General features: G+C 21.7%; 3 protein-coding genes and 3 non-coding genes across 6 annotated transcripts in view; 2 read left to right on the top strand and 4 right to left on the bottom strand.

The window, feature by feature from the left end:
- Positions 1-1,968, bottom strand: part of PADL01_0530800 — a 3,779-nt gene extending 1,811 nt beyond the window's left edge. Inside the window, exon 1 of the ribosomal RNA XR_003699329.1 lies at positions 1-1,968. This exon is cut by the window's left edge and continues 1,811 nt beyond it. This is a non-coding gene — a ribosomal RNA (28S ribosomal RNA).
- A 203-nt stretch (positions 1,969-2,171) lies between these two features.
- Positions 2,172-2,334, bottom strand: PADL01_0530700. Its single transcript, XR_003699328.1, has one exon. It is a non-coding gene; the product is annotated as a 5.8S ribosomal RNA (ribosomal RNA).
- A 321-nt stretch (positions 2,335-2,655) lies between these two features.
- PADL01_0530600 lies at positions 2,656-4,739 on the bottom strand. Its single transcript, XR_003699327.1, has one exon. It is a non-coding gene; the product is annotated as an 18S ribosomal RNA (ribosomal RNA).
- Positions 4,740-8,180: 3,441 nt separating this feature from the next.
- PADL01_0530500 (conserved Plasmodium protein, unknown function) lies at positions 8,181-11,747 on the top strand (the record flags this gene model as incomplete). Its single annotated transcript, XM_028680706.1, has 1 exon — positions 8,181-11,747. One exon carries the CDS (start codon positions 8,181-8,183, stop codon positions 11,745-11,747), a length of 3,567 nt encoding a protein of 1,188 aa, XP_028537156.1.
- A 289-nt stretch (positions 11,748-12,036) lies between these two features.
- PADL01_0530400 (conserved Plasmodium protein, unknown function) lies at positions 12,037-13,055 on the bottom strand (the record flags this gene model as incomplete). Its single annotated transcript, XM_028680705.1, has 2 exons — positions 12,037-12,880; positions 12,994-13,055. The coding sequence occupies 2 exons, from the start codon at positions 13,053-13,055 to the stop codon at positions 12,037-12,039; spliced, it is 906 nt and encodes a 301-aa protein (XP_028537155.1).
- A 661-nt stretch (positions 13,056-13,716) lies between these two features.
- On the top strand, positions 13,717-14,358 carry PADL01_0530300 (mitochondrial ribosomal protein S16 precursor, putative; the record flags this gene model as incomplete). The annotated part of the gene is made up of 1 exon (XM_028680703.1): positions 13,717-14,358. One exon carries the CDS (start codon positions 13,717-13,719, stop codon positions 14,356-14,358), a length of 642 nt encoding a protein of 213 aa, XP_028537154.1.
- Positions 14,359-15,422: the final 1,064 nt, after the last annotated feature.

Here is a 15,422-nt window from a genome sequence, read left to right as displayed (position 1 = left end):
TTACTACAAAACAAAAAAGAAAATCAGGAGAAAGGAACCGAAGAACCAGACGCCCAAAAAACTTTTTTGAATTGAGTTCAACGAACCTCTTCTCCAAGTAAATTGATTCCAAGGTTTGTTATAAAGGTAAAGTGCAAAGAAAACGCACCCCGAGTGTAAAGCCTATGTTAAGGAGTTCATTTATATATATGTTACCATCTAAAAAATACTCTTAAAACAAATGGCACAGGAATATCAACCTGTTTCCCTTTCGAGACGGGTAAAAAAAAACCCTTTTAAACACTTTTCAGCTATCCCTTAGGAGCGGCTAACTCTTGTACAATCACAGTTGACAAGAAACCCTTCTCCACTTCAGTCTTCAAAGTTCTCATTTGAATAGTTGCTACTTCCACCAAGATCTGCACTAGGGAGATGTTCCACGAAAACTCACGTATTTCGCTTCAACACAAACCCCACGATTTTCTACTCATAAAAAGATTCTAAAAAAAAAAAGAATTTCGATCTTTTTATGGCTTGGTATCGGTAATCCGCTTTAGCGCCATCCATTTTCAGGGCTAGTTCATTCGGTAGGTGAGTTGTTACACACTCCTTAGCGGATTTCGACTTCCATGACCACCGTCCTACTGTCATTATGAACCAACACCTTTTATGGGATCTCATGAGCGAATATTTAGGCACCTTATCCAAGCGTTAGGAGCATCCCTCATCGCCAGTTCTGCTTACCAAAAATGGCCCACTTGGAGTTATTTTATTTAAAAATGAGAGAAATACAAAAAAAGTTATTTCACCCTTTTTACCTATTGGGAGTTTGAGAATAGGTCAAGGAAAACGATTTCCCTGATTCCTCTAATCATTATCTCTACCTGGTAAAATTATATTAGGCAACTCCAGCGATCCTGAGAGATATTTCGAAAATAACCAGCTAATAGGCTTTTCGATTAGTCTTTCGCCCCTAAACGTGATTGAAATGAACGATTTGCACGTCAGTATCAACTCGATCCTCCATCAGACTTTCGTCTGACTTCAATCTCACCACGCTTAGTTCAAAGCCTCTCGGGTCCTACCAAATATGCTCGTACTCAATAAAGCATAATTGCTTACCGGTATTGTATGCAAAGTGGGGAATTAAAAAAAAAACACCACAAATCTACAATAAAAGAAACATATTACATTAATTATGCGTATAGAAAAAAAAAATGGTTAGAAAATCATATACACTTGCACATTTGCTAGACTCCTTGGTCCGTGTTTCAAGACGAGTGGGTTAAGAAAGTACTGAATAGAAACAACTTAAATTAAAAGAAAAAAAAATTCAAATAATTTTAAAATTCCTCAGCAAAAAAAATAATTCAGAAACAATGCCAGTTTTCCCCACATTAGCGCGGGGACAAAGTGAAAACAAAATTAAAAGAAATTTTAGAATTCAGGGGATTGCAAAGTACTAATTAAATTAATCGCTGATGTTTCTTTAAATAAAGAAGAAAATTAAAACAAAAAAGTAAAAATTGCCCTCTTTACTGGTTTTCTCTCTTAATCCGTTCCATCTTAACGATTTCAGGTACTATTTAATTGCTCATTCCTGAGTACTATTTCATCTTTCCCTCACGGTACTTGTTTGCTATCGGTCTCCTACAAATATTTAGCTTTATGTGAAATGTATCACACGTATTAGTGCTCCAATCTCAAAGAGCACGACTCGAAAAGAAAAATTCCAAAGAAAAAATTAAAAAGAACTATGGGCCTTTCACCCTCTGTGGGGGAGCATTCCTGCTCACTTTGTTCAAATTAAAAAGAATCAAAGGAATAATTCGACGACAATTCCGCCAAAAGGTTTGCACCAAAAGGAGGATTAACCGCTTGAGCTGGTCCTTGTTCACTCGCCGTTACTAAAGGAATCATAGTTATTTTCTTTTCTTCCGCTTAATTATATGCTTAAATTCGGCGGATAAGCCCTCCTAACATCAAAACCAAATACTTCATAAAAAACATTATAATATAAATTATAACTTTTTTATAACTCTAGAATATAGAAAAATATAGTATTTTTTCAGCGAGAAACTTTAACTAAATATAAAATTTAGTTCGGAATTATAAAATATAATTCCATTTCTCTTTTCTTTTATTATTGTTTAAAAAACAAAATAAAAGAAATCTAGAGAAGGTTAAGTATTATTTCATTTTCTGTAGGAGTACCAGAAACCCAAAAGGGAATTGGTGTAATTTACATTCAGCATTCTGATGATTCACAGTCACTGCAATTTTCATTGCGTATCGCATTTTGCTGCGGCCTTCATCGCTGTAGGAACCAAGACATCCATCGTTAAGACTGTGCTAATTATATTTAGAATTACATATATTAAAAATATACTTTTTTCCAAAATATAATTAACTTATATAATAAAATATATAAATGAAATATAATAAATATGCAAAATATTGAGAATTGAATATTGTTGATGAAAATTTGTTACTATATAAAAATTACATAAGTAATAATTATATAGCAACAAACTTTCTAATGTACTATTTTTATATACTCATAAATATATAAAATATATTTTTACTTTCATAAAAATAGTACATTATAAACTAAAGAAATATAATATTTTAAAAAAATAAAATATTTCTTTAGTTTAAAATTTAATCGTTTCATATTAATGATCCTTCCGCAGGTTCACCTACGGAAACCTTGTTACGACTTCTCCTTCCTTTAAAAGATAGGATTTACGGTTTTTCCAGAAAAAAAGGAATATAATTCCAACTTTTCTTGTCCAAACAATTCATCATATCTTTCAATCGGTAGGAGCGACGGGCGGTGTGTACAAAGGGCAGGGACGTAGTCAGCACAATCTGATGAATCATGCTTACTAGGCATTCCTCGTTCAAGATTAATAATTGCAATAATCTATCCCCATCACGATATATATTGAGAAAGATTACCTACGCCTTTCGGCGGAGGAAAAGTATGCAAAATATAAAAGCAAAAGCAAATATAAAAGCATAATTTTAAAAACTCGTTATATATATCAGTGTAGCACGCGTGCAGCCTAGTTCATCTAAGGACATCACAGACCTGTTGTTGCCTTAAACTTCCTTGTGTTAGACACACAATGTTCCTCTAAGAAGCTTTACAATCAAGCAAGTACATTCTTAAAAGAAGAAAGAAATAGAGTAAAAAACAAAATATTAGTAGAACAGGGAAAAGGATATTTTAATAAAAATATCCTAATTTGAACACTGAATAAATGTATAATTACCTAAATACAATTTCAAATAAGAATATGGTGTACTTACCGCTAATTAGCAGGTTAAGATCTCGTTCGTTATCGGAATTAACCAGACAAATCATATTCACGAACTAAAAACGGCCATGCATCACCATCCAAGAAATCAAGAAAGAGCTATTAATCTGTCAATCCTACTCTTGTCTTAAACTAGTGAGTTTCCCCGTGTTGAGTCAAATTAAGCCGCAAGCTCCACGCCTGGTGGTGCCCTTCCGTCAATTCTTTTAACTTTCTCGCTTGCGCGAATACTCGCCCCAGAACCCAAAGACTTTGATTTCTCATAAGGTACTGAAGGAAGCAATCTAAAAGCCACCTCGAAAGATGGCTTTTATTTTTAACACTTTCATCCAACACCTAGTCGGCATAGTTTATGGTTAAGATTACGACGGTATCTGATCGTCTTCACTCCCTTAACTTTCGTTCTTGATTAATGGAAGTATTTTAGACAAATGCTTTCGCAGTTGTTCGTCTCCAGAAAATCTAAGAATTTCACCTCTGACATCTGAATACGAATGTCCCCAAGCTACTCCTATTAATCGTAACTAAGCCAAAATAAGAAAAAAGAACAAAAATTTCAGCTTGTTCAATTTTGTTATTCCATGCTATAGTATTCAAACACAGTAAATGCTTTAACTGTTTGCTTTGAACACTCTAATTTACTCAAAGTAACAAAATCCCAAAAAGCAAAAAGCAAAAAGGGATTTTAAAAAGAATCTTTGTTATTTAAAGAACATAATAATAGGGGAAGAATTTAAGCAAGAAGCAAAAATAAAACCCCTAAAATAGTTGCAATAAAATATCGATTCCTTGAAATTCAACTACGAGCGTTTTAACTGCAACAATTTTAATATACGCTATTGGAGCTGGAATTACCGCGGCTGCTGGCACCAGACTTGCCCTCCAATTGTTACTCTGGGAAGGTTTTAAATTCCCACCATTCCAATTACAAAACCAAAAATTGGCCTTGCATTGTTATTTCTTGTCACTACCTCTCTTCTTTAGAATTGGGTAATTTACGCGCCTGCTGCCTTCCTTAGATGTGGTAGCTATTTCTCAGGCTCCCTCTCCGGAATCGAACTCTAATTCCCCGTTACCCGTCATAGCCATGTTAGGCCAATACCCTAACATCAAAAGCTGATAGGTCAGAAACTCGATTGATACACACTAAATAAAATGAATTTATTACGTGTTACTTCTTTGTTATAAATCACTAAGTTAAAAACTTCTTTCTTATAAGAACTAACAAATACGTATCCAAAGATAAAATCAAAGGATAATAAAGCAAGTATTAGCTACAGCTTTTCCGTAGTTATCCTTATAAAAAAAATGTCAAGTAGACTATAACTGTTTTAATGAGCCGTTCGCAGTTTCTACATATAAAATATATATATACTTTCACTTGCATGGCTTAATCTTTGAGACAAGCATATGACTACTGGCAAGATCAACCAGGTTACTATATATATTATTTTCAATTCATAAAATGATACATATAATAAATAAAATAGCAGTATAAAAATATTTCATATTGCTTTTTTATATATATATATGTATATTTTATGAATATCTAAATAATATAAATATTGTTAAAATGTTTTTAAACTCAAAAAGAACAAATAAAATATATATATTATATTTTATTGTCTTAATTATTTAAATCACATTTGATGTTTTATTTAATGTTATTATCTTTAAACATGGAATTATTTTTTTATAATATATATAATTCTATGAAAAGATATAGAACACCTAATAAATTTATAATATAATTTTTATACAAAAAAATATTATAACTATTATGATGCTTTATTTTACTCTTAATTTAATATATAGTATATAAATTAACAGATTTACAATTAAAGAAAATACTTTAAATATTTTGTTTTTAAAGTATTTTTTTTCTTTCTTAAAAAAACTTTTACATCTATATGAAGCAAAAATTTTTATAAAGTGGTCTATTATTTAAAATAAGTATAAAATTTTATCAGATTTAAAAAAGAATAACTTTTGTTTATTTATAAGTAATAATATTAAAAAATGAGCAGAAAATAACTTAATCTTCTTTGCTTGTAAATATACAAATTTTTAAATTTTGAATAAATTATTTTCATTTTCATAAATATTCTTGAACAAAAAGAATATTCATAAATAATGTATTTTTTATTTTTATTTAATAAGGTTTATTTATTATTAAAATGGATAAACAGAAATTAATTTAATAATTATAATAATACAATATTATTTTTTTAATTTCCTTAAACTTTTATGATATATATAATTTTTATTATTAAATAATTGGAATACATTTTTTCACAAGAAAAAAAAAAAAAAATACTTAGAATAATTTTTTAAAAATGTAATTAAAATGCAAAAATAAACTAAGTTCAAAAAAATTTACAAAAATGTATATATATATTTTGTAAATTCATTTTAAACTTAATTTATATTTTACATTTTTATACTTCTTTAAAAACATAAAAATTAACTATTTAAATAATTGTATAAAAAAAATAACTTAATAATACAATTATTTAAATAATTAATTTTTATATTTCAACTTTAATTCTTTTTTTTTTTTTTTTTTAATACTAATACTAATTTTTTTTTTTTTTTTTCGAGGGCACCTCCACTAGTCAATCATGTTTATTTATTTTTTTTTTTTTTTTTTTTTTTGAAATTTTTTTTTTCTTTTTTGAATTTTTTTTTTTTAGAAAATAAAATTCACATATATTTAATATAATATGAACTTAATAATACTTTATTAATAGTAAGTTTTAAAACAAAGCTTTCTTTAATTAATATTGTATATACATTCAAACATAGTTTATTTCACTATATTCTCATAGTATGGGTCCGATAATAATATTAAAATGGATTCTATTCACATTAAAATATATATAATATATATATTATTATATTATACGTAAAATTTGTATATATACCATATTATTTATATATAATAGTATTTCATTATAGATGTATAATAATATATATATATATATAATATTAATATAACATATATATATAATATCCAAATTAGGAAAACAACTTTCTTTATTTTTTTATTTTTCTTTTTTTTAAATTAATATTATGTAAATTATATAATAATTTATTTTTATTAAAATAGGAAAAATTAAGAAATTTAAAAAAATCAGAACAAATTAATTAACACATATATATATATTTTTTATTTAAATACACATAAATATATACAACACTATATAAATACTTTATAAAAAATAAACCACTAACTGCATGTTTTTTTTTTTTTTTTTTTTCTTTTTTTTTCTAATTATTTTTTAAAAAAATATTTTTTTTTTTTTCTTAATAAACAATTAAAAATTTAAATTTAAAAATTCTTTTTTAAATAAAGAAGAAAAAAAAAAAAAATTTACCTATTTATAATTTATTCATAAAAAATTTTAATATATTGTTGTCCATAAAATAAAAATATAATTCCTATATTATCATTACAGTCCTTATAAAAAAAATAAAAAAAAAAAAAGAATAATAAAATAAAAATATATTTTATATATTTAGTAATAATTATTCTTTAAGTGTTCCTTTCAGGAATAAAAATACGTATGGGAATATATTCATTTACAGTATTGCACATTATATATATATATATATATATATATATATATATATATATATATATATATATATGTATTTTTTATTCTTATTTTAAAAAAAACATACAATATGCTTTAGCATAATTGTTAAATATATAGAGCATGTAAATTTTACAATAATTATATATATATTTATATATATATGTGTGTATGCTTTATTTTTTTACATAAAACTTTTAATAATCCATATGATTTATTATTTTATTTTATTTTTTTTTTTTTTATTTCAACACACTCTTTATATTTTTTTTTTTTTTTTCACAACCTTCTATTTTAAAAATTTCATATAAGGAAAATTCAAAAAAAAAAAAACATAATATTTTAATATGCTCTTTTTCATTTATTAAACCTTTTCTACAAAATTTTTTAAGTAACCTACTTCTTATATAAATATTAAATACAAACAAAAAAAAAAAAAATTTATATTTATTCATTTAAGATTTTTCTTATGAATAATTTAAAAAAATTAAAAGACTTGTAAATCTTATTACAACATATCAAAATAGATACACCTAACTTATGGTTATTTATTTTGTTTTTTTTTTTCTATTTTTATAAATCACATCAATTCCTTCATAGGTTGTAAAATTTTTTCAACTTTAAAATGTTGTAGATATATAAATTTATTCAGAAATTATAACATAATAGAATGATTAAATATATATATATATTGTTAATTTTATATTATATGACATTTACTTTTTTTTATTTTATTATAATTTTTTTTATTTTTTTGTATATTATATAGAAATATAATAACACAATAAGCTTCTTGATAATAAATATCATATATTATATATATATGCATAAATATAATATATATATATATATATATATATATATAACAATAAAATAAAGTGGCTATATAAATATTATACTATATGCAATTATTTAAATATAAATATTAAATTTATATGTATTTTTTTTTAAATACATATTACCCATTCATACAAAAAAAAAAAAAAAAAATATTATATTTATATATTTTTTCAAATATAAAAGTTTTTTTTTTTTTTTTTTTTTTTTTTTTTCTCTTTATTTTTTTAAAAATTATGTGAGTAATATAGTAAGCTCCTTATATATTCGACAAGTTTAAATTTTTACTTATATTAAAAAAAAAAAAATTCCGCATTATACTATTTTTATGTATATATATAATATATGTTAATATGCATAAAAAAAAATAAAATGTAACAAAATAAGATAAAAAGAAAAAAAAAAAAAAAAAAAAATTAACAAAAGGTTCGGTAAAAATCATATTATGAATTATTTCAACGACATATCCTTTGCAGATATACAAAAAAATGAAAAGAAAAAGAAAAAAAGGAAAAAACAAAACTTTTATTCAACATATAACTATGATGATGATCACATAGAACAAGAGGATGATAATCTTCAAGATGAAGATGAACACAATGATGAACATGAATATATATATAGTAACAAAAACAAAAGTTTCAAAAATATAAATGATGAAGAATATATGATGAAACCTGTTAAATTCGTAAGTGCAGGTTTTCTAAATGATAAGAAAAATATAAATAATAATGAATATGAAAATAATGGAATAAATAATTCTAATGATTATTCCTCTGATAATGATTCAGATGATTATGACGAATATGATGTCTTCAAACATTTTGTATTTGATTTTAATTTTCATATAAAAAAAAAAGATGAAGATTTTATTAAACATAATTTGAAAAAATATAATCTTACAGAATTAAAAGATAAAGATAAGAATTTTGAGCAATATGGTTTAGGTTTTAAAATATTACGAAAGATGGGTTATGAAGATGGTATTGGAAAAAATATGAAAACAAATATTGCACCTATTGAACTTAATAAAAAAGATATAAAAGTTATTGAAGAAAAAGACAATAAGAGTACTAAAAATAAAATATATAATAATATATATGATAGTGACACATATGATAATATACATAATAATATTCCTTCAGATGAAAGCCAAGATTTTAATTTCCATGATGATATAGATAGAAATAATTTATGGATGAAAAAATATAGTTCAAGAAAATATTGGAATTTTAAAAAAATTAAAAATGAAATTATTGCTGATTTAAAATTTAATCAATCAACATATATAGATCATTCTTTAAATTGTCAAAATGAACATTTTAATGAATCAAAAAATATATCAAATCTTCAAATTCTCAAATATAATTTGAATATACATGTTCAAAATATAACATTAAATTATTTTACAAATATGAAAAAACAAAAACAATCAGAAAATAAAATCAAAAATTATAGAAATTATGTTAATAAAAATGATCTTTATAAAATTCAATTGTCTATACTTAAAAATATATTAACTTATAAATATCTATTAAATATTCATACCATTTTATTCTATCCCCAACTATTTAACCAAATGACATATAACCAATATATTTTTTCACTTACAAATTTTAAACAAAATAATGAAAATAAAGATATATCAACTATTAATAATATATCAAATATTAATAATATGTCCAACGATATTGATGATACATACCAAAAAGAATATAATATTATCCAAAATAATAATATGAACAAAAAATTAATTAAATTAACAAACACATCAATTCCTTATCATACCAATGATTCATTTCTTTTAAAACAAGAATGTGTAAAAAATGATATTACACAAGAACATGAACAATATAATATTGATCAAAATAATTTTGAACAAAACTTAAATGACTTAATAATTCAGAAATATAATTGTTTGTATGAACATGGATTCTTTCCCATAAAAAATAATAATTCCAACCCCAAAGAACAAACAAACAATTCCTTGTCACATAACAATGATTATACCTACAAAGTGTTAGATAACATAAACGAAATAAATAATGTAATTCAAATAGATAAAATTCAAATTTATAAGAACAATTCAGAATTATCTTTATGTGATCTATATACCTTCTTATTTTTCATATATGAAAACTCCAATTTTATGTGCTTAAATACATATGTTTCTAACTTCTTCATAGAATTTATGAGACTTTATTTTTATAACAACATTCAACAAAATGAAACAAATGAACAAGAAATCAAATTAGAAAATAAAAATGATGATGATATTATTGAAAATATAAATGTGAATCAAACAGATCAAGATAATTCGGTCAAAGAACAAATATACTTAAATACAACAAATGACAATACATCTTTAAGTATTAACAATAAGGATGAACCTTATACATCCCATAATAATAATAATAATAAATATTATAATTATAATTATAATTATAATTATAATTATCCATATAATATCAACCAAAATGATATAAAATATTTAATACATTTAAAAAAAATCATTCTCATGGGAATTGAACAAAACAAAAAATCCCAATATGAAGAATTAGAATACGAATTTGATAATATCATATATTACAATTTTATATATTCATGTAGACATATAAAAAACTGTACTGATCTGTTTTCTCATCTTAATCTTTTTAAAGATATTTTAAATAAAAAATATTATAAAAAAATATTAATTCATTTTATTCAAAATAAAATCATTTTAACAAATTCCATGGACACACAAACATTTGAACTTAATGATAATTTAATACAAGATATACAAAACAAAATACATATATTATATGATATAAATAAACAATATGATATTAATGATTTTATTTATAAGTATTTTATTAATTATATATTCTTATATTTGCAAAAATGTTCTATATCTGACTATTATATACAATTAATTCAAATATCTCTTATGAATAATCAAATATACAAAAAACAAATATTACACATTATTGTAAAAAAAATTATTCACGAATTAACAAATATCAATTTTTTGGATGATCAATATATAATTAATATTAAATCAATATTATTATTATACAATTCCATTGATCATAATATATTTAATTTTCTTTTCAAAGTTTATTTTCTTTATCCTTTTACAAAATATGTGTGTAACTATTTAAGACAAATAAAACATTTTTCTGAACAACAAAATCAACCAATAAGTGATACCTCAAAAGGGGATATAAACAAAAATAAGGACATCCATACCCAATATAATAATAATAATAATAATGACAACAACAATAACAATAACAATAACAATAATAATGATTATTATAATGAAGAACATAAATTAGCAAATAACAAAGAACCTAATATAGACAAAACAAATACAATAATGCTTAAAAAAAAATATATATATGAAATGTTTAAAAATGTCAAATCCATTTTTGAAAACAATATAATGAAAGATGATTCAATAAAAAATATTATGTTCAGTATATTAAATGTTATTAAATCATATTTGGTTCAAGATGAAATTATCACATTCCCTGTAGAAAAAGTACTTGATTTTGATAAAAATAAAATTTCTTCAGATGATCAAATTAATTATTACTTTTTATATAAGGACATAAAAATCCCTCTTCCATCTTATGCTGTACCACAAACAAATAACATATATCAAATAAATTATAAAAACAAATTACAACAAAGTAATACAAATAAAGAAAAATATAATGACTACAAATTTTCTTCAAAAAAATATCTTCATGTAATGAACAAATTAGACGAACATCGTAATGAATATAAAAAGAAATATCAAAACGAACAAGATGAAGATATTAATGCAAAATTATATTTAGAGAAATATTGTCTACAAAATGATATTTTATTTATTCAAAAATATGACCGTAAAATTAATGGTCATCCAGTGTATTCAATAAATAAAATTTCTATATATATTAATAATAATATTATATATATATATGATGAACAAGAATGGAAACCTATATTATTAGTTGATTTGATTAACAGAATTTCCAAATAAAATAAGTAAATATATGAACAAATATATAACTAACCTTAACATATAATAATATATTTTATTTTATTTATTTATTTTTATCCATTTTACCAAATAATATATATATATATATATATATATATATATATACAATAAATGTTATTTGTTATAATTTTATAGTATCATATAATTGAACATTTTAAATATAAACTACAACTTATAATTAATATATATATATATATATATATATATATAAATTTATGTTATCTTAAAAAAAAAAAAAAAAAAAAAATACTTTCTCACATTAATTTTTTTATAAATTGTAATTCCTTATTTCTTCTTCTAAATCCATTATTGTATCATTTGCTGCTTCTACCGAACTAGACATAGTAGATTCATCATTTTTATTTAAGTATGCATAATTATATGCATATGTTCCATCTATGTCCATATTATTTTGTGACCTATCATCTTGTTTATTTCTTCTATTTTTCATTTTCTTCTCTTTTTTTTTATTATCTCTATTATTATTATTAAATTCATAGTTTTTATATTTTTTCATATATTTCTTCTTATTTTTATCCCCATCAGACTGTTTCTTTTTATTATTATTATTATTATTATTATTATTATATTTTGAAAAATTATTATATACATTATTACCATACGAAATTTTCTTATTATAAAAGCTTTCTTTTGCACCATGCTTTTCTTCTTTATACTCTTTTTTTCTCTTTTTCTTTTTAATATCCTCATGTTCATTCTTTATATAATTATTTATATCAGTAACATTTTTTACTTTTTGCCTTTTAAAATTTGCATTGTTCGAATATATATTATTCTCAATTATATTATACTTATTCAGATTTAAAGCACTACCAGATTCATTTGAATATCTATCTTCATCAGACGAATAAGATGATGATAAAGACATTAATTCTTTTTGAATAAAATTCTTATTTAATTCCATATCATTATTCCATTTTGTTATTTTAATTATATCATCTACATTTTCTTTTATCACATCTTCTATTTTGTTATTATCCTCTTCATTATAAGAATCAAATAAGCATTCATTTCGATCAACACCACATTTAGTATAATCCTTTAAATTTTGTATATACTGAATGAATTCATTCCATTTCTCTTTCTTACTGCTAAAAAGATATACATATATATATATATATATATATATATATATATATATAAATATATATATAATATATATAAAATGTCAATATATTTCATTATATTTTATCTTTTCACTTACTCTAAAGTGCAATTTAAGTTAGGTGCTTCTTTTTTAAATCTATATGTTCTTACTATTGTCATATTATTTCTCTTATAAAAAAACAAAAAAAAGAATAATATATGCACATTATTCCCATAAATCAATAAACATATATATATTATACAAAAAATAAAAATAAATAAACTAAAAAAATATAATATTTTTATTATAATATTATGCATAAATCGTCTATTCAGTCAAAAATTCTTATTCTCTAATAAAATAATTTAAAAAATAAACAATATAAAAAATAAAGCACAAAGAAAAAAAAAAAATAAATAAATAATATATTATATATATATATATATATATATATATAATGAAATATTATTTGAACTTAGTGCACATTCCAAATGATATACTTAAAATTATGTTACATATATATATAATATTTATTAATTATTCAATAATTTTTATATGCCTATATAATTTTTCAAGGAGTGAATAATAATTATACATATATAAATATATAATAATATTTTAAAAATAAAAATATCTTATTTATAGAAATATTCTTCTTTTTCATATGAATTATTAAATAAAATTAGAATATATTATTATGAATTATTTTACATAGATTTATATTTAAAATAAATGACATTATTTTAAAGCTATGTGTATTTGTATAAAAAAAAAAAAAAAAAAAAAAAAAAAAATAAGTAACTACATATAAATATAATATATATATATATATATATTAAAATGATAAGAAGATTATTCTTACCCTATTTTTCAAAGGATAAAGGGCCCCCAAGAATTCGATGTCAAGTTAATGGGGTAAAAAGAAAACGTTTTTTTAAAATTGTTGTAGCAAATCAAAAAGATAAAAAAAATGGGAAACACATAGAAGTATTAGGTACATATGTAAATAAAAATAATATTAGAGAAAAGTTAAATAGATATAATATTACTAATCCAAGTAATGATTGTTATTATAATAATGTAGAAAACATTAAAGAAATTCGATTACGATTTAATCGAGTCAAATTTTGGCTAGCTACCAATTGTAACTTTAGTGATCATATGAAATATGTATTAAGTTTATGCAAAATTATACCTCAATATCCAATAAAATATAGTAGAAGATGTTCAGATAAATATTATCATAAATACAATGAAATTATAAATAAACACAAACTTATACAAGCAGATAAAATTAATAATTTCTTAAAAACTGATTTAAATATTCAATATCAAAATGATTTTCAAACTTCAAAAAATGAACCAAATAATCAAGACGAATATATATATACACCGGAAGAACTTACATATCTTAAAAAATTATCAAAAAATAGAATACTTGAATTGGAACATACGGATAAAATTAGAAAAATTATTAGATGATATAATAAATATTGTGATTATTATTTATTATAATTATTTTTACAAATCCCTTTCAATTATTGAAAAATGAAAAAAAATTAAATAATCTACTAAAACGCCCTTTTTTAAGTATAAAATATATAAATATATAATGACGTCATAAAGAATATACAAATATATATATATATATATATATATATATATGTTCAAATTCAAAATAAGAATACATTATTTAAATATTCATTTTTTTCTCTTTTTTTAAACCTATAATTAACTAATATATATTTTGTATTCCCCATTTATAGAAAATGGAGAAATAATGTAACCCAAACCAAATTTCATACAAACCATAAGTATGAGAAATACAACACTCAAAGGTAACATTTTTTTCTTATTGAATTCACATATGTAAGTATAAATACAAATATATTTATATATACTTATTGTTTTTTTTTTTTTTTTTTTTTTTTTTTTTTTTTTTTGTTCTTGCCCAAGTGTATTTACATATATATTATCTCTTTAGATCTATTCAATTTGATGATCCAAATATGTGCAAAATAATTTACATATTATTACAACCCCTATAAAATTTGTGTCCAACTTTTTAAAAGCATAATAATATATATAAACTGTATTGAGTCATAAGCATACATATATATAATCTTTTACATATAGGATTTAAATTAATAATAAATTTTTTGTTTTTTGAACTGGTTACACTTTATTCAAAATATGAGAATATACATATATATATTTAATTATTTTTTATTTTAGTATTTTATTTTTTTTTTATATTTTTTTTTTTTATTATTATTATTATTATTTTTTTTTTTTCTTTTTTTTTTTAATGTGTGCATTTTGGTGGGTTACAAGTGCTCAAAATTGATTGTATAATTATTACAACATATAGTTTTGTTCACAAAAAAAAAAAAAAAAAATTCAAGTACATACCAAATTTGTATTATATAATATTATATATATACCAATATATGAAATAATAATACATATATATATATATATATATATATAATTACCATTTAACCATATTTTATAAAACAACCATATATATAAACTTTATTTTTTCA

The sequence above is a fragment of the Plasmodium sp. gorilla clade G2 genome (assembly GCF_900097015.1).
Source record: "Plasmodium sp. gorilla clade G2 genome assembly, chromosome: 5".
Lineage (NCBI taxonomy): Eukaryota > Apicomplexa > Aconoidasida > Haemosporida > Plasmodiidae > Plasmodium > Plasmodium adleri (nom. inval.).
The sequence above is the reverse complement of the archived record's forward strand: the minus strand, read 5'-3'. Positions and strand labels throughout refer to the sequence as shown.